This window comes from Gossypium hirsutum, chromosome A10, assembly GCF_007990345.1.
Source record: "Gossypium hirsutum isolate 1008001.06 chromosome A10, Gossypium_hirsutum_v2.1, whole genome shotgun sequence".
In the NCBI taxonomy this organism is placed as follows: domain Eukaryota; kingdom Viridiplantae; phylum Streptophyta; class Magnoliopsida; order Malvales; family Malvaceae; genus Gossypium; species Gossypium hirsutum.
In genome coordinates this window covers 83,334,102-83,359,735 of record NC_053433.1, presented here as the reverse complement: position 1 = coordinate 83,359,735, position 25,634 = coordinate 83,334,102, and the positions used below count along the sequence as shown (strand labels likewise).

General features: G+C 33.5%; 1 protein-coding gene and 1 long non-coding RNA gene across 8 annotated transcripts; both read right to left on the bottom strand.

Annotated features, from left to right (window-relative positions):
- Positions 1-12,875: 12,875 nt before the first annotated feature.
- On the bottom strand, positions 12,876-25,547 carry LOC107896889 (uncharacterized). Of its 6 annotated transcripts, none has more exons than XR_005903305.1 (7): positions 25,344-25,547; positions 18,037-18,250; positions 17,448-17,574; positions 16,864-17,062; positions 15,651-15,821; positions 13,995-14,027; positions 12,876-13,226 (listed from the first exon to the last, which is right to left on the bottom strand). It is a non-coding gene; the product is annotated as an uncharacterized lncRNA (long non-coding RNA). The 6 variants fall into 6 exon arrangements; XR_001683923.2 differs by lacking the exon at positions 25,344-25,547 and adding an exon at positions 18,935-19,011; XR_001683924.2 differs by lacking the exon at positions 25,344-25,547 and adding an exon at positions 18,935-19,010 and having other exon boundaries at positions 18,037-18,442.
- Positions 20,710-22,514, bottom strand: LOC121208337 (protein transport protein Sec61 subunit alpha-like). Of its 2 annotated transcripts, none has more exons than XM_041078901.1 (2): positions 21,765-22,514; positions 20,710-21,519 (listed from the first exon to the last, which is right to left on the bottom strand). In XM_041078901.1, exon 2 carries the CDS (start codon positions 21,502-21,504, stop codon positions 21,064-21,066), a length of 441 nt encoding a protein of 146 aa, XP_040934835.1. In that variant the 5' UTR covers positions 21,505-21,519; positions 21,765-22,514; the 3' UTR covers positions 20,710-21,063. The 2 variants fall into 2 exon arrangements, with proteins under 2 accessions (XP_040934835.1, XP_040934834.1); XM_041078900.1 differs by having other exon boundaries at positions 22,261-22,513.
- Positions 25,548-25,634: the final 87 nt, after the last annotated feature.

Genomic DNA, 25,634 nt, shown 5'->3' with positions numbered 1-25,634 from the left:
GTTGGTAAGAATTTGACGTTTCACACCTAGGATTTAAGTTTAATTTTCGCTCTAAATTATACAACTGGTCACGGTGTTTCTATTTTAATTATATAATTTTAAAAAATTTTAATTTTAATGGTTCGAATTTATTTTTGTTTTGTTCACTCATCATTTCTAATAAAAATAATAATACATTTAATTCTCAACTCTTACATATTTTATTAATTTGATCTTAATTCTAAATAATTCAATAAGTTTCACCATTCACTTTAATAAATTTTATCAATTTAATTCTCAAATTTTCTAACCAAACCTTTTAACTTTTAAAATTCAGATATTCTATAAATTTGTAAAACTTTCCCCTCCAAAAAAAATTTTCTTTAATAAAACAAATGATAAGAGGCTCTATATTGGTACCAAAGTATCTTAATAAATCCTTCTCTTTTTTTTTTATTACTTAACCAAATAAGTATATGATTTGTAAGCAATAGAAGAGACATTCAAAAAAAAAAAACAAGACATCATTTATATCTCATGCAATATATTTAATCATTTTGTAACTTATTGACGTGGGTTTCTCAGTATTTTTTTAAAAAATAAACAACACCGGTAGTTATACAACTATTAGTAAATTAAAAATAATTTAACTTTTTAAGTAGCATACTTGAATTAAAAATTAAAAATTTAAACTACGTAAACAAAATTTTTCAAAATAGATTAATTATAACACCCGTACCCGACCCAATTGTCAAATCAAGACACCGAAATGTCACATTCATTGTCGGAGCAACTATAATTAATTACATATCGATTTAGTTTTTTTATTTAAGTTGCTATGCTCATTGCACATTTATAACATGATTTATAAACAAATTGGAGCTTTATACCGGCTTATGAAAGCTCTGTTAATGTCTTATTGTTAATTAAGGACTAAAATATAAAATTTCAATCTTTCAAGTTGACATCGCGACTTTGAGGATCCCATATCATGACGCTACTCACTGACTTGATCTTGTCATGACATGAAAGATCTATCGTCACAATGTGAAAGATCCATCGTCGCGACGTGCATTCTGTTTTCATAAATTTTCTATACCTCAACTCTCAACACCTAAAGCAATGTTCATATACCACATTTCAATCAAATTCAATAACCTATGTACATATCATATTCTATACCATAAAATTTATTTCATCTCACTTTCTTCCAACCTTTAATGATATTATGAGATGTGTCGAGCTCGCTACTTTGAACGACTTGAATCTAGAGCTCCAATCTGATCTTCTACTTATGCATTTAAAACACATGTTAAGCTCATGAAAGTTTAGTAAGTACATCAAAAATTAAACTTACCGTTACTTTAATTATCATTACTTTAACTAAATTTAAGTTACCAGTACTTTAAATATAACATAATGAATTTAATTAAATGATTATTAAATGTTTACTTCCGCTTACTTTCTTACCCTATTTCACTAACCAACTCACTACTGATTTCACTTTACACTTTTCGTTTAGCCCACATCAAACTCGACTGAACAACCAGGATATGTGGAAAGAACACTGAAATGCATCGAAGTGCAAAATTAATGAAATGCTTTGAAGAACCATTATCACTGAATTGCACCGAGGTCCATTATCATTGAGTTGCACCGATGTGTCATTATCATTTATTTGCACCAAAGTCTCACTATCACTATGTGCACTGGAAGTTTCCTAATGGTATGTCATCTATATCCAACAAGTTCATATCTTGTCTACTTGGGCATTTATATTAACGTTTTCATCATTTTCATTTAGTAATTAATACCATATAAAAATTTACATTTTTTACAATTTAATCCTTATTTTCATGAAATCAATATTCATTTTATTATCACTTTGATTTCACTTAGAATTAAATTCGCTATCATAAACACTTCATTTGAATTCTCAATTTGAGTATTTTTATTTCATACTTCTAATTTTTACACTCTTTGCAAATTAGTCCTCTTTACGCTAATTTCACTACACTTAACTTTAGAATCTTTCCAATTTAGTTCTTGCTAAAGTATAATTAAATAATCACTTTATCCGCACTTTAGAATTTCATTTCCATATATCACTTCATTCAAACATTCCATTATAATATTTTAGTACACGTGATCACTTTTGAATATTTTACAATTTAGTATTTATTAATATAAAATTTCATAATCACTATAAATCCACTTCAATATCACTTTAAATTTAACTCACTACTATATAACACTTCAATTAAGCACTTGTTCACAATATTATATTCTACACATTAACTTTTGTACACTTTACAATTTAATCATTTATTCCATACGTTCATTACACAACATTAATTCACTTTGAAATTTAAATTAAATTAATATCATCACTATACTTTAATCAATTTCAAATTAAATAATAACGCAAATATTTTTTAAGTTAATCAAACAACTACTAATATAACAATTTTACATATTTCAAAATTGGATTTTAGTAAGTATAGTAAAATTCTTGAATTACTTACCCCTCTTGTGTTAGAATTTCACTATTTTGCCTTTAATTATCTTCCTTCCTTACTCTTGTCACCATCTTCACTTTGTTTTCAACACTTCCATTATTTCTTCTCTTTTTCAACTTTATGAACATATCAAATACATAATCAATTTCTTTACTAGAAATCACTTTCTCATTTCTCTACTTCAACTAAACATAAATTTTATAAGAAAACACTTAACTTCTACCCTTATCTCTTTAATATCTTCACTTTCTTCTCAATTTTCTTCACTTCCAATTCCAATTTCTTGCTTCCAAAATGATAATCAAACTCTCTAGAATCTCTACTTCTGTAACACCCCTCGCCTGGTACGGTCGTCGAACCCAAGCTATAGGATGTTACCACTGATTGCTTGAACGATTATTATGTATATTATTTTTCGAAAACAATGCTCGCATATCTTACAACATGCTTAATACCTACATGGCAGACCATTCTACGGACCACTCCATGGCAGACTGTGACAGCCCTAAATTGACCCTAGTCGGAAAGTGGTTTCGGGACCACTAAATCGAGTCATAAAAATAATTAACCGTCATAGTTGATGCTCATTATATGTACATATGCATGTGTGAAAATTTCATGTTTGAATTTTGTTAATTGTAAGTGAATTTTATCAAATAGGACTTATGTGAGAAAATTTAGAAATGCGCTAGGCAAATGTAAAGTGGCCTAATAATGCATGTTGCGAAAATGATGGGTTTGCATGTCAAATTACCCAAAATTAAAGCATAGTGGCCGGCCATGCTATGGGTGGAAACATGTTGTAAACATGTTGTGTTAGTGTGTTATGTTAGAAAGAATAAAAAAAAAGGGGTTAGGATTAAAGTAATGCAAAGGGAGGAGTGATGAAAAAAAAATTGTCTCACCCATGCCCCCCCCATTGCCGTGAATTGAAGAAAGAAAACAAAAAAAAATGTTCATCCTTGAACATCTTTGGCCGAAAATGTTAAGGAGAAAGGAAGAAGAAAGGATTTTCTTGCTTCTTGTTCGGTTGGTTGGTGTTTAGGAGGAGGTATGTTTGGTGTTGTTCCATGAGATTCATGCATGTTTATTTTATTTTATTTTATTTATTTGTTAGCTTGAGTTCTATCTAGCCCATGGTTTAGATCTTTGCTATGTGATGGAGATGATATTCGGCCATGGGTGTTGTCTTCTTGGTTGATGTTTGATGTTGTGGTGATGAGGCATGAAGATGGGTTAAGTTTCGGCTAAGGAGGATTTGTGATTGATGCCATTTGCATGCTAAATGTGAAGCTTTGTAATGATACATGTGGTGGTGGATTTTCTTTTTAGCATTCTTGAATTAGGCCTTAAGTTCTTTGTTTAACCCATGACCAAAATTTAAGTGGTATGGTGTCTTGATGCATTCGGCCATGGTAGGAAATAGAAGAGAAGCATGGTTGTTGATCATGTTATTTGGATGAAAATGGTAGTAAGGTGAAGTGCAAATGTTAGTATTTGATTTCTAGAGAATATATGTGTATTAGCCGAGTTTTGAACTTAAAACGAATTGGTATTTAGTCAATACAAGTAACCATAATTGTAGAATGTGTTAAGTGTTGCAATCGGCCTCAACATAGACATGCATATTCGGCCATAGAAAGAAGATTGGTGTTGCATGTATTCGGTTAGAGGCAAGCATATTGATGCTTTTATTTTGGCTTAGACAATCGGCTAAAAGGGAGTGTGGGTTAATATGTTGAGTTGATTCATGATTTCATATGTATGTGACTTTAATGTCTAATGTATATATATGGACTAAGTACTTTGAGTTCCTCTTTTCGATGCTCAAATGATTAAATCAATTTATTTGTTAAATTAAGCTCAAGAGCAAAGGGGAACTAAATCCGATAAAGGGAAGGAAAAAGTGGTCGAATAGCCATCGGAATCGTTCGACAACATCCGAGGTAAGTTTTCGAGTAACGAGACTTAGTTTATGATTTGATTAAGTCATGACGTATGAGCATAACAAATATACGGTGATATGATGATTCTACTTGAATTATATGTTGAGTTAATTAGTCTATACGTATGACGGGTAGCCGTATGTGCATAGAGATCGTGTCATAAAGCAAACTAAACCATGCTGTTTGTATGTGGCTAGTGAGTCGAAAATGGGATTGCTTAATACGTGACTTGTGTTTGAACTCTAATTATGAAAATGAAATATAGATGTGTCATGATTTATTGATATGTGCATGAATATTTGGATGATAACCGGGCTAAGTCCCGAAGGCATTTTGCGCTAGTGACTAGTTCCGAGCTAAGTCCCGAAGGCATTTGTGCGAGTTACTATATTCGGGCTAAGTCCCGAAGGCATTTGTGCGAGTTACTATATCCGGGCTAAGTCCCGAAGGCATTGGTTTGAGTTACTATATCCGGGCTATGTCCCGAAGGCATTGAGCGAGTAGCTATATCCGGTTAAATCCCGAAGGTACTTGGCTTGGGAATGAGCGACCTTGCTGTAATAGTTTCAATTAATATGCTCGTAAAATCCCAGCAATGAGGTATGTCTCGTATTGCATTGAATTAGTTGATCCCTTACAATTAGTATTCGCTCAGTCGATAAATGAGCTACCGGCCTTTGGCTAAGTTGATCTTTTGTGTATGAATATAAGGGTTGGTAATGTGAAGTAAGTATGATATTGAGAATTTGTGCATATGAAATTATCTGTTTAGCCATATGAATGCTACACTTTAGTTGTGTCTAATTTTATGGCTCAAACTTACTAAGCATTAAATGCTTACTCCGTTCTTTGAATCTCTGTTTTATAGATTTTGGTTCGTCAGCTATCGGACTCGGGATTATTGAAGTCGAAGTCGCCCACACTATCAAAGCCCCCCCTTTGGTACACTTTTGGTTGAACTTTGAAATGGCATGTATAGGACTACCCGTTTTGTTGTTGGTCATGGACCCTTTGGTTTTGTATAAATTTGGAGAGCCATGCGAAAATGGCTTATATACACTTTGAGCTTAGTATTATAATCGTCTTGTATGATGTTCATTAAGAGGTATGGAAATGTTTGGGAACGATTAGCCATTGGAATGGTTAATCATGATCATATTTTGTGCTATATATGCGAAAGGGCTAGTTGAATCATGGAAACTATGTAATAGGTAAAGTCTACCTTAAAAATAGATGCTGATAGCAGGAGTGATGTGAATGTGAAAAATCACTAAAAATAGTAGGAATGGAATTAAATAGTGAATAAATTATGTAATCGAACCTTGATGAATCTATTTTCATAGGAAAGTAACGAAATGATCATATGAACAGTATATTATGAGATATTTAAGTTTTCGCGAAACAGGGACAGAACGGTTTCTGGATTCCCTGTTCCGACTTTGGAAATTCATTATAAATTAACCAGAGATAATTAGAAGTCATGCCATATAATTATAGATTCCTTTTCGAGACTAGTTTCTATAGAAACAAACGGCATCAATATTGAAGCTCTGTACAGGGAGATATCCAAGTCGTAATGCGCAAAGGTCAGTGTAGTAGAACCTTGAAACAGGCAATAGAACACTTACCTTTAGCGACTAAGGTTTAATGCACTCACGACGCTGATGGTCAATGCGCCTCTTGATTCTCACTTAGACAAATCGTACAACAAATCGATTACATGCCCTATACTAACTCAAACAAGATATTAACATTCTCAAAAAGTGAGCGAATACATAGAGGTTATAGATAAAAAGCACAAGTAACAACTATATTTCCCCTTACCACACATGAAAAAATGACGAAACTCACAACGAATATTGGCACAAAGCAATTAGGCAATGGAAGAGTAGGAAAGTATAGAAAGTGTAAGAAAATAGAATGATAAATGATAATGTAGGGAATTGGAAACATGAGAAAAATACAAAGTAAAAACTTGGAAGAAAGAAAAGAAAAGAAACAATGGAATAATGGAGAAAGAAGAAGAGGGGTGGCCAAAGAGAGAGAGTGGGTGGTAGAGTAGGTGAGTGATTTGACAGAAATTTGGGGAGTGATTTTCTCAAAATAAAATTAAAAAAATCCTAAACTACCACATTTCTTGTAATGCCCCAAAAATCTTAGTATTTTTGTATGTTGTATGACACAACAGTGTATCTGCTTCAGTGGTTATGTGTTCTGGAAAGAGTCTGAGAAGTCTTTGGTTCAAGCCTTAGCTTGTTCAAAAAAAAAATTTCTTACTTGAATTTAACCTGTCTCTAGTCAGTAGGCTTTTTAAATAAATATGGGTAAAACATGACAGAAAGGGCCTGTTGGTAAAAGGGATAGGTGGCGTGTGGTGTTTGCTTGAGGACTGAGGTTCAAGTTTTGTGGAGCGCAGAGGAGTATTTATTTTGCTACTATGTCGTAGGAGTGTTGTGGGGTGATTGAAACACTGAAGCGGTTGGGGGGAATTCAAATTGAGTAGTTGATGGGAGGTGCGATCAATTAAAGAGATTTGAGGAGGGATTTTAGGAGAGAATTAAAGGAGGAAAAAGTGGAATTTGAAGTGTAGTAGATTTGTGCCGAAATGGATTAGTAGGCACACAGGAATTTTTGGCTGAGTTAAGCTTTTCTCACAAACTCTCGGTTTTGTATGCTCATTCCTTTTTGCGTTTTGATTCTTTTCTGTCCCTTGGTGCCGAATTCTGCCTCTAGTGTTACCTTTGTTTCTTTTCATCGGGTTTTTCCATTTTACTCTTCGTGGGGCTGACTATAACAAAGAATCTTTCTAAAGTTGACAAGTTTTTCTCTTAGTTTCCTTTCTTGACCAAACTAATCCATCTCCTTCCTCCTTCATTCGGTTTGTTGTTTGACCGAATATCCTTTCTTCCCTTCTCAGTTCTTTTTCCCTCTCCAATTGTTTCTCGCATCATCTCTTCTCCTTGTGTTCTCGCCGATTACACGTTCCTCTTCTCCTCACTTTCTTAACACTTTCTTCTTGTCATCTATTCATCTTAGTACTTTGATCGTTTACTGCATCTCTCCATTTCTATCTTGCTTTCAATTTTGGCAAGCATTCTTCGATCAATTGGGTTCGGGCGTACGGTACTCCTTAATCTTTCTCCATTGTACTTATCCGTAGCCGAATATTGGTAAGTAAGTTTTTGTTTCACTTCTGCCCCTTTCGGCTTATCTCCTTCCTGAGTACTATTTCTTTTTCCTTCCTATCCTTACCCCCTCTGTTTATAGTTTCAATTCAGTTTCTCTTCGGTCTTAGTTCACTTCATCACCAAAGCATACTCTGTACTATCGTTATTTGGTAAGTGTGGTTCAGTCAAAATTGTTTTGCAAACAAGTATAAGTTTAATAAAGAGATTATGACTTTCGTGTAGGTGGAGATCAAAGTTGATTGGTACGCCTCCTAGGAACCAAGGGTGCAATTTCGATTGGCTTGCGGTAAGGATAAGTTGATTGTGCTCGATTAGAATTTCGTTAGATTCCATATGGTATATGGGTTAAGTACTAATTAAAGGGCTTGTTGGTTGAATCCAGGTATAGGAGTCTTCGGAGCTCGGTTAAAACTTTAAAGCACGTCAGATGTGTAAACACTGCCCAAATAGTAATGTAACACCCCGAACTCATGGCCGTTACCGGAAATCGAACACGAGGTGTTACCGGCTTAATTCATTTATTTCCCCCTATTTTTTTTTGTTTTGTTCCAGGCAAGCTGGCTACTGTATCGTGGTCGCTTTAAAAATCATATTTTGAGTTATGAAACTCGAAATCCAATTCTGTAAATTTTCCCCGAAACTAGACTCATATATCTTTATGGGGGAATTTTTTTAGAATTTTTGGTTGGGCCAATTAGTACAGTTTATTTTTTAAAGTCTCCCCTGTTTCAAGGTTTGACTACACTGACCTCTGTACCTTATGATTTAAATATCTCCCTGTACAGGGCTTCAACGCCTATGCCGTTTGTCTCTGATGAAACTAGACTCGATAATGAATTTGTACATATAAGGAAAGACCTCTAATTATCTTGATAAAGTTTACGGTGAATTTTCTAAGTCAAAACAGGGGATCCAAAAATCGCTCTGGCCCTGTTTCACAAGAATTTAATTAACTCCTAACATACAGCTCATATGGTCGTTTCGTTTCTTCCATATGAAAATAGACTCATCAAGATTCGATTTCATAATTTATTCATTATTTAATTCCATTTCTACTATTTTTAGTTATTTTCAATCTCACATCACTGCTGCTATCAGCATCTGTTACTAAAACAAACTATGCCTATTTCATGATTTTTCCTTGATCTAACTAATAATTCATCATACATGTCACAATTTATGACCATGACTAGCCATGCCAAAGGCTAATCATCACCGAGCATCTCCCTACTACACTATTACCAAATCATGAATTTAACACCGAAAATAATCAGCCATGACATACGGCATAATAACCGAGTAGGCCTCAACCAATACTCAACCAAAACCGAATTACCAAGACTTGTGTCCAAACATCATAGAACCAAATCCAACCGAACATTTATGCCATTTTCGCATGGCTAAAAGTTTACATACCAAATTTCAACAAAACATAATAGCCTATACATGCCGAAATGTTCTCCTAGACCAACTAAGAAGAAAATACCAAAAGTTGCTAGCCGGTGTGATGATTTCGATGACGGTCCCGAGTACGCAAAAAGTCGAGTCCAAGAAACCTAAAATAGGTGACAAGCAAACACCGAATGAGTATATAACTCAGTAAGTCATAAGCATTACACTACCATCCATTAATAAAATTTTCACAAGAGGAAACAACGAAATGAGGCTAAGTACTCCATCCATACCGAACTATGCCATAGTTTCTTAGACCTTACGATTCAATCTCATTCCAAGTCCTACATTGACATTTCATATGCTATTCAATAGAATAATTGAGGCATTTCCATACATCATTTTATTTTCGTTACAATCATAGAACTAAACGAACTTTCACCTATTCCACGATGAACCTTATGTACGTGACTTCAATTATAATCATCACATAGGTTCAAAACTTACCACGCTCAACTCCAAATATAAGCATAGCACCTATTAGCCATGAACTCAAGGTACTTACCCTTCCGCTGTCCGAAATCGACTCGGTAAGGTCGCACCCTTAATATAAATAATTGATAGAAAATATATATAGTGGGTTCGCACACATAGTGCTTAATAATCAACCACGCACACTTAGTGCCATGTACTTTAAACTCGCACACTTAGTGCCATGCATTTCAAGCCCGCACACTTAGTGCCAATCTCACAACCGTGAACACTTATTGCCCGCACACTTAGTGCCGAAAACCAGCCACTCTATACGCTTCACTTCCTTTTTACATTCGACAATTTCATCTCTACATACATATACATTTGTATACATTTCATCTCATTAAACACAATTGCATAGGTATTACGATCATTTAAATCAATACCAACTATATGCTTAATGACTTACCTTGTGTTGGGTAAAATAATTCCAAGTCGGCTACTCGATGACCTTCGATTTCCCCTTGTTGGACGCCTCTCCTTTAGGATCTTGAGCTTAAACAAATAAATTAACTCATTCAACCGCTTTGTTACATATATTGATATTCACATTTTAATGATTTTATGACATACGGAACGGCATGGTAAAATTTTTATCTTGCTACCTTATGTTCTTAGCTATTCGGCTAATAACCTTATGTAATTACCATACTTTCAATAATCCAATCACACATGCATATGCATACTTGGACATTCGGCAATCACCTTTGCTAGTTTTTCCCATTTTTTGTCGGTTATATATATACATAGTCCTAAGGTAATATCACGAATGGGCTTACATATATATGTATATATAGCCGAATATGCAAAGCTTAAACTCAACATCACATAAGCTCCTAAGTGATGGCCGAATATGTATATCTATATATATATATAAACTATACTATTACTTTTAATTCATCTAATCACAAAATTTCATCTCATGAACACTTGACCCATTTCTCACAAAAATGAAACAACAACTAAAATGAACATCCCATTTTTACCCCATATGGCCGATTGCTTCATTTGTTACCCAACTAACAATTCAACAATTTCAACCTCATTACAACCTCTACCTATCCAATATAACATGAACACAATCCTCCACCCCTAAATTAGATTCGGCAATCACTTAACCCATTTTAACCTCAACTTTCAAGTTAAAAGCAATTAACCACTCACCATATCCTACATTACTATCCATTTTAATGACATTAACACATCTACTAAGAGTTTCAAGCTTCTTGGCCGAATTTCAACCTCAAAATCCTAAGTCAAATCTATAGGATGAGTAGAATTTGAACTAACCATCTTAAACATGCATAGATTTTCAAGAATCATTCAATACATACCTCATTCTAGCCATCTTCCAAGGCAAAATCAAATAACCAAATCTCCCTTCCTTCTCCTCACTCACGGCAATAGCCAAAGAAAAAAAAGATGAACACTCCCTCTTCCCTCCTTATTTTATTCATCTTTTCCTTTTTTAATTCCTTTCTTTAATTTATTTTAATTTACTTACCAATATTAAATAATAAACAACATAAAGTTGGAGGAATGGAACCATGCTTGGCCGGCCACTTAACATGAATTGGGCACTTTGACATGCAAACCCAAACTTTCCTATTTTAATACTATTTGGTCCTTACTTATTTACCTATCATAATTTTCTAAGTCTCTCAACTAGATCCTTTCAAGCAAAATTCACATTCCTAAGATAAAATTAAAACATCAAATTTTTATACAAGTACTATCACACATATAAGATATGCAAATAAAATTTTAACTAAATTTTATGACTCGGTTTTGTGGTCCCAAAACCACATTCCGACTAGGGTCAAATTAGGGCTGTCACAAGTAAAATCAGCAAAAGTTGAAAAATGTGACCATTAACGCTACACGGGCATGCGCTCACTTGTGTGGTAATCGACTGTATAAAACATGGGCGTTTGATTTTCATAGGCTTATGCCATTCTGGGCCATATTAGGCCGAAATGGGCCGTGTGGGCCCCACAAGCTTGTGGGCCCCACACAGGTAAATCACACGGATGTGTGGAGAATATTAGACCAGGCTATGTATCCCACACAGCCAAGGCCATTTCTGGGTTTCGTGGGCCACACGGGTGTGTGGGCCCATTTTCACTGTTGGATTGTTAAGGTTGCATTGGTCACCTAAGACGACTGTGGACCTACTGTTGGGTCGGTAAGTATACCTAGACCCCAATATGATGAAATGACTGTTATGCCCTACGAGGTAAAATGACTGATATGCCCTATGAGATGTATGACTGTATTTGAGCATACCATTTTATATATATTGCATTCATGTGTGGCATTATGCCATAACGCATGATATATTGCATGGGGATGGGTTTATTATGATTGGAGGAAGTGTATTGTACTGGCAGCTCTACTGCAAATACTGTTTAGTACTGCAATCGGTGCTATTTTTGGAGTGTAGGAATGAGTGAGTTGATTTTATCCCCACATGGAGTGTAGGGCTAGACGAAGTGGAGTGTAGAGGCTAGTTGGGTAGGATTTCTAATTGTATAACTGTAGTGCTACTGTCACTAAAATAGGCTAAGGCCCACACTGATACTGTTACTGGATGGGCTAAAGCTCTAACTGAAACTGAACTGTCACTGATGCAGGCTTAGGCCCAGACTGTATTTGCCTACTGCATAATTGACTGTATGTTTTTTAAGGGATTACACATTGAGTTTTCATAAACTCACCCTTCTATTTATCTACGCAATTAATCCCTAGTCTTAGGTGCGTCGGTGCTTCGAGGGACTCAAAGGTGGCCACACCACTGCACGGACTTTTCCGTTAAATTCACTACAGCAAAACAAGTTTTTAGCGGCATTTTTTTGGGCCTATAGCGTTTGTTATAAGTGCCGCCAAAACTATTTTCGGCACTTTTACAAACGCCGCAAAAAACGCCACTAACATTTTGTGGCGTTTATGAAAAAAAAAGGCCACTAAAGGTCATGACCTTTGGCGCTTTTCCCAGAAACGCCACTAAAGATCATGACCTTTTAGCGGCGCTTTTCCCACAAATGCCGCTAAAGATCATGACTGTTTAGCGGCACTTTTCCCAAAAACGCCGCTAAAAAACATGACTTTTAGCGACACTTTTCCTACAAACGCCGCTAAAAGTCATGACCTTTAAAAAAATTATTTTATTTTAATTAAATAATATCTATTTCTATGTTAAATATTATATTATGTTTAATTTTTAAAATTTAAACTTTAAACTATATACTTTTAAGGATAAATAAAAAATATTAATTAAATTAAATTTTCCATTGAAGTTTAAACTTCAAAACTAAATATAAAAATTAATGAATTTAAATTTAATACATAAATATTGATTCAATATGTAATTTAATACATAAACACACACACACACACACACACACACACACACACAAAGTATTACAATTTCTAAAACAAAATCCATCCTAGTGAGAAAATAATGCCAAATCATCATCACCTCTCATTAAACAAAGGAAAAAGATCAGAAAAGAAGAAGAAACAATATACAACAGAGGGTTGGTTCAAGCTTAGATGAAGCCAAAGTATTGAAATGCCTGCATATATAACTTAGTGAAGTACTTTGATCTTGATCTTGGTTAAGACTTGTTCCAACAATAAAGAAAATTGTTAAACGGAATCTCGGTCACCTGATTGAGCAAAACAAGGAAATTAGCTATACCATTTACTGTAATCAAAGTGAAATCAGTAAAAAGTAAACCCATAAAAGTGAAATCAGTAAAAAGTAAACCCATAATAAAAAAACTGATGCTAGGCTAATCGTAAATGCTAATGTCGCTGTAAATAAGTGACAGGCATAAGTCCAGTTTCATGTTAAGGGACTTGTAAAGGCCTCAAAAAGAAAATAAGTAGCCATATATAAAAAAGACAAAAAGGGTCAAATGAAGGTTAAAGGAGATGTCATGACGAACCTCACGTGTTTAATGTCTATCTCCTTTCTCGATTTCATGTGACTCATAACATGTTTCACTTTTTTTATTAAGCTTACAAATATCACAGGTTTTTAGTTATCATAATCTTAATTTCTATGTCCAATAGCATTGATAAAGTTATTATTTTTCATTCAAACAAATTTGGTATTATCTTTAGTCACTTTGAAATGTCTAATCGTTGAAGATGAGCGAAAAATGCCATAGTTGCTGAAAAACAAGCTCATGCAAAAGTTTGAACTCTATACCTCTAGCATATAGGGAATCTTGAACGCAAAGTATTGAAAATGTTGATCAAAAGGAAGAGGAGATAAACTTGCCGATGAAACTCTAATGGAAAGACGTTAAACTTGTGGAAGAAAAAAGTAAAAGATGTTTAAGGGACTCATGTCAAAAACTCATGTCAAAATCAAACTGGTAATGGATAAACTCGGGACTCATCAAGATAAAAAATAAAAAAGAACCTACCTGTGCTATTGCATCCTCTTTCCTTCTCAACTCCTGCAAAATATAAAGTTAACATTCAGTTACTACAAGGACAAATTAATCTAAGAGCAAAATGAATAGCAAAATCACCTTACATACAACACAGTTACATATTGCATCCGAACATATAAGAATCAAGTCATTGCATAATTTTAGTATTTTCATAATAAAAAGACTACAGAACATAAAGATATTTTACAAGCATTCAGCCAGAAAAACTAAACTGAAATATGAATTGGAAATTCAGATAAAAAAACTATGGTTTTGATTTTTTTGTGCCAATATAGCAATATTTAAATTACTTCAGAAATCTGTATAATTTGTAACTGCAATTCGAAAGGAACAACTTATCACAATTGATATCGAATACCGAAAAAATAAATCGGAAGCACCACACTTATTATTTAAGGGCCAGCCTCACTTGACTGTAAACAGCCAACAACAAATTACCTGTTCACGCTTATTTAGTTCAGCCTCTTTTGCTTTAAGTTCCTTCTCTCTTACTTTTAGATCATATATATTTTAATCATATATAAGACAAAAACATCAAAAGAAGTCTATGATTTTAATCATATATATTTTAATCATTTTGTGACCAAAGAATGGATGTTGGATAGAAAATATATAAGAAAATGCATTGAGAATTGGACAAATGTACTTCAAAGTTAACATCTAAAATTAACATCGAAAAAAATTTAACTTTTATGAATGATATAACAGCATAAAAAATATCTTCTATCATATAAAAAACCTCAATTATTGATGGTTTTTTTACTTATTAGTTTTAACTAATCATGAGGTCTCAAAACAACCACAATTGTTACTAACGCTAAAAACAAGATATGGATGTACCTTGTGAAAAAAAGCAAATTATTTCTCTTGTAATTTATATGAAAATTTAAAACATTTAAACACGAAATGCAAAGTACAAACACAGTTCCTGCTCAGAGGCCCCTCGGGTATACAATCAACAGGTTTCTAATTTCAACTTAACATTTGCCCTTCCTCTTTTGGTTTAAAACTCAGTTTTTATGATTTTTTTATATTTTTCTTGTCAAATTTACTATTAATATTATATTTGAAGTTTGTATCTGTCTCTTTCAATAATATTACCTTCAAAATTTAAACATGCATTCTCTTTTTAAATGTAATATATGTTATCACTTCACTTAAATTCTTTTTATCTATCAATTCAAGTTTTTATAATATAGGCAGAATCAAACTAGAAATCTTCTCATAAAATTAGCTACCATATGACTAAATAGTAAACAGTAACAAATCTGAGTTAAAAAAGAAAAAAATAGATAAGGAAAAATAATAGATAACCAGATGAGAAGATTTATATCTACACAAACCTCCTTAATAACAACCAAAACATAAATAAGCAATGAATCCTTCACCAGACACCAAATTCTCAGAGTATACTAATAATAACATAATTAAATACAAACAGAACTTTATGAAAAAGGTTAGAAAGAATAGCCATCAATCATTCAAAACTAAGTTATTACAAAAAAAGGCATCTACATAAACCATCTAGGACGGCTATCAAACCACCCAAACATGAAGAGAAAATGTTCAAGATAAGGAAACAAAAAGCAATAGTATTAATTAGAGCACGAATGCTATATTTCTTACCTCTATTCATGCTAGTTTGATCACCAATCAACTTTAGGAGAATGGCAACAAGTCTGGCCAACTTTCTGGCCAGTCGTAGACTGCAATAGCTGCTACAACCATACTGATTGCTATGCAAAGTTTTCTATTAGGATCATCCAAAGTTGATAAAAGTAGTCCGTGGATAACTGCCTGACAATATAATCATGATTGATTTAATATGGAGGTGGATAGGGTATATTAAACACAAGATGTTTACAACTTGTTGATTACTAGCTACATTTAGAGGTGGAAACCCCATTCATATGTTTCATCTTAAAATTTAATGTGAAAATTAAGAGAGAGAAAGAAAGCCAAAAGATATGTGTATGTTTGTGTCTAGAGCAGCTCAATGGCAGGTAATAACAAGAGGAAAAACATTTTTTTAACACTTATTGGTAACCATGTATAGATAAGGAACCAATAAAAAGCATGGCTAAATGTTTCAGCCAAGCCATAACTGTTCAATAGAAGTAGAACTGCAGAAAAACAAAAACATACAAAGGCATATTTAGAACTATGCAAAGAAGCATTGAGGCTTTATACAGTAACCAAAAGTATAATAACAAAATTCAATTTTTAACTAAAACATATTTGCACATTAACCACTAACTAGAATACAAATTAAAAGGAAAAAGTGCACAAAATATATGAGGGCTTCTTCATAGCATAATCACAAATTTAACACTTATTCTTTCATTTTTATCATTTTCACCATCAAAATTCAAATTTTAATCAAATTAGTTTTTTTCGAAAAAGTTATTGGCAGTCCACACATGATAAAATTAATAAAAATTTTCAAAATGTTAAAATCTTAAAAAACGTAGTACCATTAAAATTTTAACAGATCGGTCAAATTTTTCGTCCAAAGAAGAAGATTTTCACTAAAATTTGAAAGTTGACACTAAAGAAATCAAAAAAATTAAAGAAATAATTAAGGGCTAATATAAAGCGACAATTAAATTGCCTTTTTATTAGTTTAGGCTTGCAACAATGACATTCAAGATGGTTCAAAGCAAATCTTAATGCAACTAATAATGAGCATTATCAACAAGGTTTCTCCATTTCTGGGTAAAAAACATTAACATACCAACGCTAAACTCGACACTAACACAAAACAATGTATCATTTTTATACATAAAAACAATTCGCCATCTACAAGAGAGTGAAGGGCCTAATCTTGTCCGATTCTTACCTCTTCCTGTAAAAGAAGTTAGTCGATATGCCGATTTAGACACATATATACAGATGGTAGCACTGGAATCAGAGAGCAATTCTAAACAACCTACTCATCACCACAACTATTATTGCCAGGACTGCTTGTCAATGACAGAAGCTCCATTAGCTCTAACCGATACTCGAGGCCTCTAAGGTAGTGCCCCAACATCATCCACCTTCAAGACAGATATGAGAATATTAGAACTCAGCTATATTATAATACGGTGATGGGGTTCAGACAAATTCTTTGAGTCTTAGACGGAGTGACTGAAGCTTATTCGAAGTTTAAACACAAGAAAATCTCTCAGATCTCCATTCGGTCATCTTTCTTTCTTACAAAGTGTAGTGGTCAAACACAAATAATACGTTCAAATTTAAATAGGATTGTACTGTATGGTGAGCAAATAAGTACATAGAAATGCAGATATCCAGTTAAACTTTTGAAAAACCAGATTTCATTTTATTTTATATTTTTTTTAATTATACATAAGCTTCTTGGGTCAAAGTCATCTAAAAGAAATGAGAAGAGTGTGTGATTGAATGGGTGGGAGGTGGACTAACCAGAAAAGATGACGAGCAAGATAGTCCCGCGTTAATGAAATGAAGGGCTAGAATTGAAGAGAAGTATTCTCAACAAGTTTTGCACAGTCTTCACTCCCAATGTTTACAGTTCCAGTTGTGGTGTTCTCTAACACACCATTCCAACATAGAATATCAGCCTATCAGTAGCCATAAAAAATTGGGAAAACTGCATTTATTAATTTCCCTTGCTACTTAAATATGTGTGGCCGAATACGGAAAACTAGCTTAGCTTTAATTAACTAAACGTTCGAAGATAAATTCATAGCCTTTTATCCAATTAAATATAGGATTTATTAGGAACTGTCTGAGTAGGAAACATGGCACTGGCGCATGCTAATGTAGTTTCTTTTTTTAATTGACATTAAACAAATTTAAATCTTCATTTTCCAATGAATCCTAACTTTAAAGAAAGATTTTTTAATTAATTACTGTTGACATCCTTTGTTTCAGACTAAATAATACCCTCTTCATTATTTTTCCAAATTTATAAAACCATTTTACTATGTATCTTCCTAGATTTAATAGAAATTAACCCATTCAGCTTACAGGCGATGATTTTATCACATACCAAGTTTTTTATCAAGAGTCTTTGTAAACTGGTTCAGTGCTGGTGGGACTTTCAACCTCAGCTTAGGGATCCTCTTTTTCCTTTGAATACGAACAACCTTAGGCCACTTCACAAAATGGTGCAGATCCTTCTTTGGAGGTAAAGCTCCTCCAATACCGAATTGCTTTGGATGCTTCTCAAACAATGGATTCACAACCTTCTCCTAATTTCCAAACTTGAAAAGAACAGATAGTGAGATAACCATAATCAACTACATTACTTGTTTCTTCTTGGCCCTAAAATATGCAGGAATTCTTGGTATGACAATATTAAACTGCTCAGCAGCTTGTTCCTATCAAACCAACACCGCAATAAACGGAGACAGCTTTTCAGCATGCTTGACCAGTTAAGAATAAGACACAATAACCTGAGACAATCAAAATTCACTGAAAATAGTGTGAAGGATATATGAGAACTAAGTTCTAAAGACAGGAGCTAAACTGTGGAATGAACCATATAATTCTATATGTATAGAAAGATATTGCTAGGTTTTCTTATGACTTCAAAAGAAAAACTAGAAGAAAAAGAAGTTAAAAATGCTGTCACTAAGTTTCGTTTTGGTTGGAAGCAAAAGGAGAAATAGGACAAACAATAAGTTGCAGAAATGAAAGAGACTATCGACGGAGATTGTAACGCTCCTAACCCGTATCCGTTGCCGGAATAAGGTTATGAAGTATTACTTGACTGAACAAAACTTCTATCAAGTTATAACTAACACATTTCAACACATTAGTTCAATTATAAGGCTTCTCTAAACAAAATAAGCGAGCCATCTTCGCATGGTTATAATGTATACAAAGTCAAAATATCATTCTACCTATAGTCTATCCTATGCATGCCTTAAATCATGATGACATACCATCTTTTTAACTCACATAATGACTCGATAGTGTGATGATATCTCCGGCTCTTCCAACTCGAAATAAAGGATAAACCTATAAGGAATGGAAAAGAGAACACAGAGTAAGCTTCAATGCTTAGTAAGTTTTAAGCAATGCAAACAATTAATTTACTTATATATCGATTATTTCAAATTTTCAAGAAATCATTCCTAGGTAATTGCCATTTCGGCCAAGTATCTATGAACATAATGCATATTTAGCAAATTCACCTCACTTGAATCTGAACTCAATTAAAACAAAATATTGAAATCACAAATAAGATCATAAGAACTCGAAAAGTATCTCATTAACTAGTTTTAACCATGTTTGCAACAAAATCACAAATTCACTACAAGCTGTTTTCCTGAGCAACAGTCACTAAATTATTTATAACTGGCGATAAGAAACTCCAAATAAACTGCCGTTAATTTTTCCTGAAAATTGACTTATATATCTTCCATCCATAAAATTTTCAGAATTTTTGGTTTGACCAATCAATACCATATTTTTATTGAAGTTTCCCCTGTTTCACTGTTTAACTATTCTAACCACTCTTCACTACAAATCAATTTTCTCATTATACAGAATTCGAAATATGTTATCATTTACTTCATTTGAAACTATACTCATTAAGGAGTCTAAGAATATAAATTTTATCTTATAATCATCATTGTACAATTTACAATGATTTTCTAAAGATAGAACAGGGGATTTCAAAGTCATTTTGACTCTGTCTCACTCCACTTCAAATATCTCATTATCTAAAATTCTTTTGCTTACACGGTTTATTTTATAAGAAACTAGAATCATTAAGCTTTAATTTCATAATTTATTCAGCTTCTAATTCAATTTCCACAATTTATGGTGATTTTCCAAAATCACGCTACAGTTGCTGTCCCAAGCAATTTATTACAAATTTGCTCTTTCACACATTCCTTGCATTCAAATTATCTAAACATGTATATCATGTCATTCAAGATCGAACTCATATAACATAGGCATTAAAATGCTTCACTATCAGCTTTAGTTCAATTGAAATGAATGAAATACAATATCATATTCACATTTAATTTTCCAAGATCGTAATCACCTAAAAATAAAATCATATACTTCCACAAACCTTTCCACAAGGACCAAGTGTTTATATTTGAATGTAAACATAGAATCACTTCACATAACTTCACACATTTACCGAATATATCACAATCACATTTATAGTCATAACACTTATTCACAGATGCATCACTTTATATATTTATAATTTAATTCAAATCAAAATCGCATACGCGTATATGATACATACCTGGCCAACTTAATATGTAATGCACTTTCAATTTGTCAACTTAGTGTAGGATCTTGTAATTTTATACTTTTATCAAATTCATCGGCACTTGGCCTACTAGGTATAAACCCCGAAATTATATTACCAGTACAAAGCCTACGGGACTTTAACCCGGATACATTTCCCGCACGAAGCCTGCGGGACTTTGGCCCGGATACATTTCCAGCACGAAGCCTGCGGGACTTTAGCCCGAATACATTTCCAGCACGAAGCCTGCGGGACTTTGGCCCGGATATATTTCCAGCACGAAGCCTGCGGGACTTTAGCCCGGATACATTTCTAGCACGAAGCCTGCGGGACTTTGGCCCGGATATATTTCCAGCACGAAGCCTGCGGGACTTTAGCCCGGATACATTTCCAGTGTCTTGCATATTTGTTCGCATGTTAACACATTTCACAGAACATTTCATATTAGCAATTTAACTGCTTCATTCAAATATAAGCACAAAATGTACACCTACCTTTTAACTTTCGGTTCAATAATCATACACAAGGAACACATAATCTTTTCATTATACTAGTTTCACTTTTAATAACCATTCGACTATATACAAACAAGTACAATAAAATTGTATACACATATTACACACTTTCACATCATCACTTAATAGTCATTCGGCCACATTATATACATAAATCATCCATTTCATATTCGGCTTTATAGCCGAAATTCAATATACTTATTGCAAATCGAACTTGTAAACATCAAATAATTACTTATCATATTATATAATCTTAAGCGCGCAGCAAATCAAATATAATTACTTAAGGACTTATCTCGGAAGATGATAATCGGAACGAGACGACTAGTCGACCATTTTGATTTTCCCCCGATCCAAATCCGAATTCTACTTTTGCCAATAGGAGTGCTCGATCCTCACGAACACTGTTGTCCACCTCGATGATTTTTGAACCAGCCAGGAGTTGCATCACCAATCCAGATGTCACAATGGGGGTAATACCAAGTTCCATAACAGTTCCACGGTTTGATGCAAGGATAACACGCATCCAATAGAAAAGATCAGCACTTGTCGTAGAGTGTATTCCATATAGTGGAAGCTGACTGCACACCAAAAAGATGAAGAGGGAGACGGCAGTACAGATGACCTTCTCTCTAAAAGGAATTTTCCTGTCAGCACTCTGAACTTCAGGCAGAAATGAAAGAAATGGTCTAACCAGAGGCAGTACTCTGAACCCTCCTCCCATATTGACTATTCAGATCTGAATTACACCATTAATTCAGCAGTAATTTTTTTTTAGTTAAGGAACTTGCAACAAATATAATGCATTTAAGAGTATATGAAAACAAAAGATGAAAGATGAGCAGATATTAATGATGCCGGAGTAACTACACCTCTCATTAATAGTAATAATAAATAAATAATGCGCATGAATTCACTGAAAGAGTTCAAACATTTTCCTCCACTTTAGCAAATAATTAGAACACAAACTACGTGATTCCTTACACAGTTAGTATTCGACTTGATATCAATCTCTAAGTTGTTCATCCAATTCCTACAATTACAATAATTATCATTTCGAAAGAACTGTGCAGGTATGAGGACTGGAAAATCGTTTTGTATTATAGGCAGCCATTTTATATAAGAAAATCAAGGAGAGACATGAAAGGAACGCACGTCCAGGAAAATGAAATAAATTAAAATGTTAAAGCCAAAGAAGCTATAATGAACAGATTGTCATTCTCGTTAAATTATAACCACTATTAAACTATTAACTTAACAGCGGCCTATTAATCCAATTTACAAATCAGAGACTAAAGTTAACGGTAACGAAATAAAATAATGCATGATAACAATCATTTAAAAAAAACGATTGGTTCAAAACAGTTAGAGTAAAATGAAAAACCAAAATTAACCCAAGCCTATAAATACATCGATCAAAATACAAGCAGAACTACAACTCCGTGAGTAAATCTGATAAATCAAAATTTCAGAAACTAACATTCTATAATATTTTATACATGCAAATCCAGATCCGGAATCAACCCAGCAAATCGCTTTCAAGGAAAGAATTTCTCAATAAACAAACAGTAAATGACAACAAAAAGAATAGAAAGAGACAAAGTGGAAAACTAAAATGAAAAGAACTGGAGGCATATGGTGTGGATTCCAGAGAAGATCTGAGGAGATCGAAAATCAACAAGGGGTCCCCAGAGGTAAAGTTGTTCGTTCCTTCCAAAAATTGAATTGGATTTTAGACCTTTGTTTAGGTCTTTTTTTTTTATAATTACCAAATACCATATTTAACCTTAATATACATTAATAATTTCCATTATACCAAGCCATGGAATTCCACTATCAACAATTATGGAATAATTACCACTTAAGGACTCCCACTATTTAATTCCATAGCTATTTAATATCTTTAACTTATAGAACACAACTTTTACGCTTTGCGCGATTTAGTCCTTTTTGCTTAATTAACTATCAAAACAATAAAATTTTTCAACGAAACTTTAATATTATCTTATTGCCACTCCGTAAATATTTATAAAAATATTTATGACTTGGTTTATAAAAATGAGGTCTCGATACCTCATTTTCTAAACCCACTTGACCTTAGGGTCATACCACTTGAGCTTAATAAATCGCTTATAAAACAAAAATCACAAATATCAAAAACCTTTTTTAAACTCACAATTAACTCATAAATATTAAATATAATATTTACAAACCTATAACTCATAAATATTAAATATAATATTTACAAACCTACTCCTCGGATTTAGTGGCCCCGAAACCACTGTTCTGATTAACCCTAAAAACGGGCTGTTACAACTCTCCCCCCTTTAGGGATTTTCGTCCTCGAAAATCTTACCAGGAAATAAATTAGATTTACTTTCACTAGGCGCATCAATTTCTCACCTAGCCTCAGATTTCTCAGCTTTTCAATCTCATAAGCTAAGATTATGATCTGCTCTTTGCTATACATCATAACAAGCTGAGTTTCTACTTCTGTAAGAGATACTATAGATAAAGGATCTTATTTGTATCATCACATCATATATATAAGAAACACATTACGGGTCTTTCCAAGTTCTACTAATAATCTCATTCAATCCGATGAATTGCGAACTCAACTTCTCTTTATAGCTAAATCGAAAAATTCTACTCCCACTATAATACTTTCACAAATACTCAATTTTCTAATTGAAAATTCAATGCTTTTGCACATCAAGCCCACATATATTTTCTGCCAATCTGAAACTGCTTTTAGACGGTCACGAATTACTTTTATTTCCCCTCACTCTTTCCAATCACATCAACCCCGAAATTCTTTTTATCAAAATTCAATTCAATACAACAAAGTTCAGTAATTGCAACCATACCTCTCTCATACAATGATATCTTAACATTCATCTCATAACCATTATTATTATACGGAAACTTAACCAATAATAAATGTCTTTCTCGGTTGCTTTCAAGTTCTAGAACACAGTGTGACAAAGTAACTCCATACCCAAAGCTCACAGTAGTTTATTTTAGTAACACGATATAATCCTCGTGTCTCCATTTGAACAATAAAAACTGGTACTCTTTTAGTACTCCCCGTACGGAAAGATAATCACCACTGTGCTAGATGTCACAATTGTTGTAAAATCTCTGGATTTCTCAATACACGAACTCTATCTCGACACAACGAATGATTGTCGGTTCCAATCTGAAATTCTAAATCAGAAATCAATTTACATTGTACCATTTTTAACTTGTAATTCACTGACAAACCTCTTAGCCTCACAAATTTGCTGATTAAACATCAATTTAGTCTCTAGCTCAGCCAATAACTACTCATCATTTGATAAGATTAATCACATGATTGTCGATCGTAAAACACATAAAGATTCTCGTTCAGAACCCCAAAGACTATAATCATTTGCCCAGAAGAAAACGTAGTAACTACCCGACTATAACCACTGCACTCAGCTATCATTTCAATTCAAACATTATCCTACTGTCTAATTCTATCATCACTGATTTCACAATATCCCATTACTAACAGAAATCAATTTAGAAAAACTTCCAATTAATACGTTCTTTAGACATCATACCTGCATACTTTCATCTCATCGAATTCAACTTCTTCTTTAACAGTGAATTGGCATATAACGAATGGTCTTCAACATGATCCAATATCTTTTCTGTTACTGTCTTCACTTGCGGACTCATTCTCTTATATGATCACAATACTAATCTTTCAACCACGAAACTCTGTAATTTCACACTCGTAAGCGTATTTAATCCATATAGTACGGATCTCATTACAATGCTTTACCGATGAGGGGGTGAGGGTTGTAAAGCCAACCATTTTAACACTTACGTAAGCATGCACATCACACATACTATTATGAACGAATAGTTCATTACTAATTCCGCATTCTCAAACATCTAGCAATCATTTACTTATGATCACTTGGTACTTAACACATAGCTCATACGCTAAATCAAATCATATATTCTAAGTCAAAATATTCACACAACCATCATTTACCCACATCACAACTCATATACTCATATAATTATAACATTTATCAATAGCAGAATATCATGCATTCTAATTCATACCTTTTATGAGTTTCAACTCATCACCAGCACATTTTCACTCAAACGTCTGAGTATAACATTCTGCACTATCAGAATTAGCTCGGTTGGAAAGCATATCTGTCTTACAAAATAATTTCGTTAGAGCCGGGAGATGTCACACTATCACGAGTAGTAATATGGCATGTATATCTAGACTCACACACGCTAGGTTAGTCCGAAAATCGACTAAACTATAGCTCTGATACCACTAAATGTAACGCTCCTAACCCGTATCCGTTGCCGGAATAAGGTTATGAAGTATTACTTGACTGAACAAAACTTCTATCAAGTTATAACTGACACATTTCAACACATTAGTTCAATTATAAGGTTTCTCTAAACAAAATAAGCGAGCCATCTTCACATGGCTATAATGTATACAAAGTCAAAATATCATTCTACCTATAGTCTATCCTATGCATGCCTTAAATCATGATGACATACCATCTTCTTAACTCACATAATTGCTCGATAGTGTGATTATATCTCCGGCTCTTCTAACTCGAACTAAAGGATAAACCTATAAGGAATGGAAAAGAGAACACAGAGTAAGCTTCAATGCTTAGTAAGTTTTAAGCAATGCAAACAATTAATTTACTTATAGATCGATTATTTCAAATTTTCAAGAAATCATTCCTAGGTAATTGCCATTTCGGCCAAGTATCCATGAACATAATGCATATTTAGCAAATTCACCTCACTTGAATCTGAACTCAATTAAAAAAAAATATTGAA

What these genes read in the sequence shown, in the direction of transcription:
- LOC121208337 (XM_041078901.1), bottom strand. Translation starts at nt 21,504, where the DNA reads ATGGGAGGAGGGTTCAGAGTACTGCCTCTGGTTAGACCATTTCTTTCA.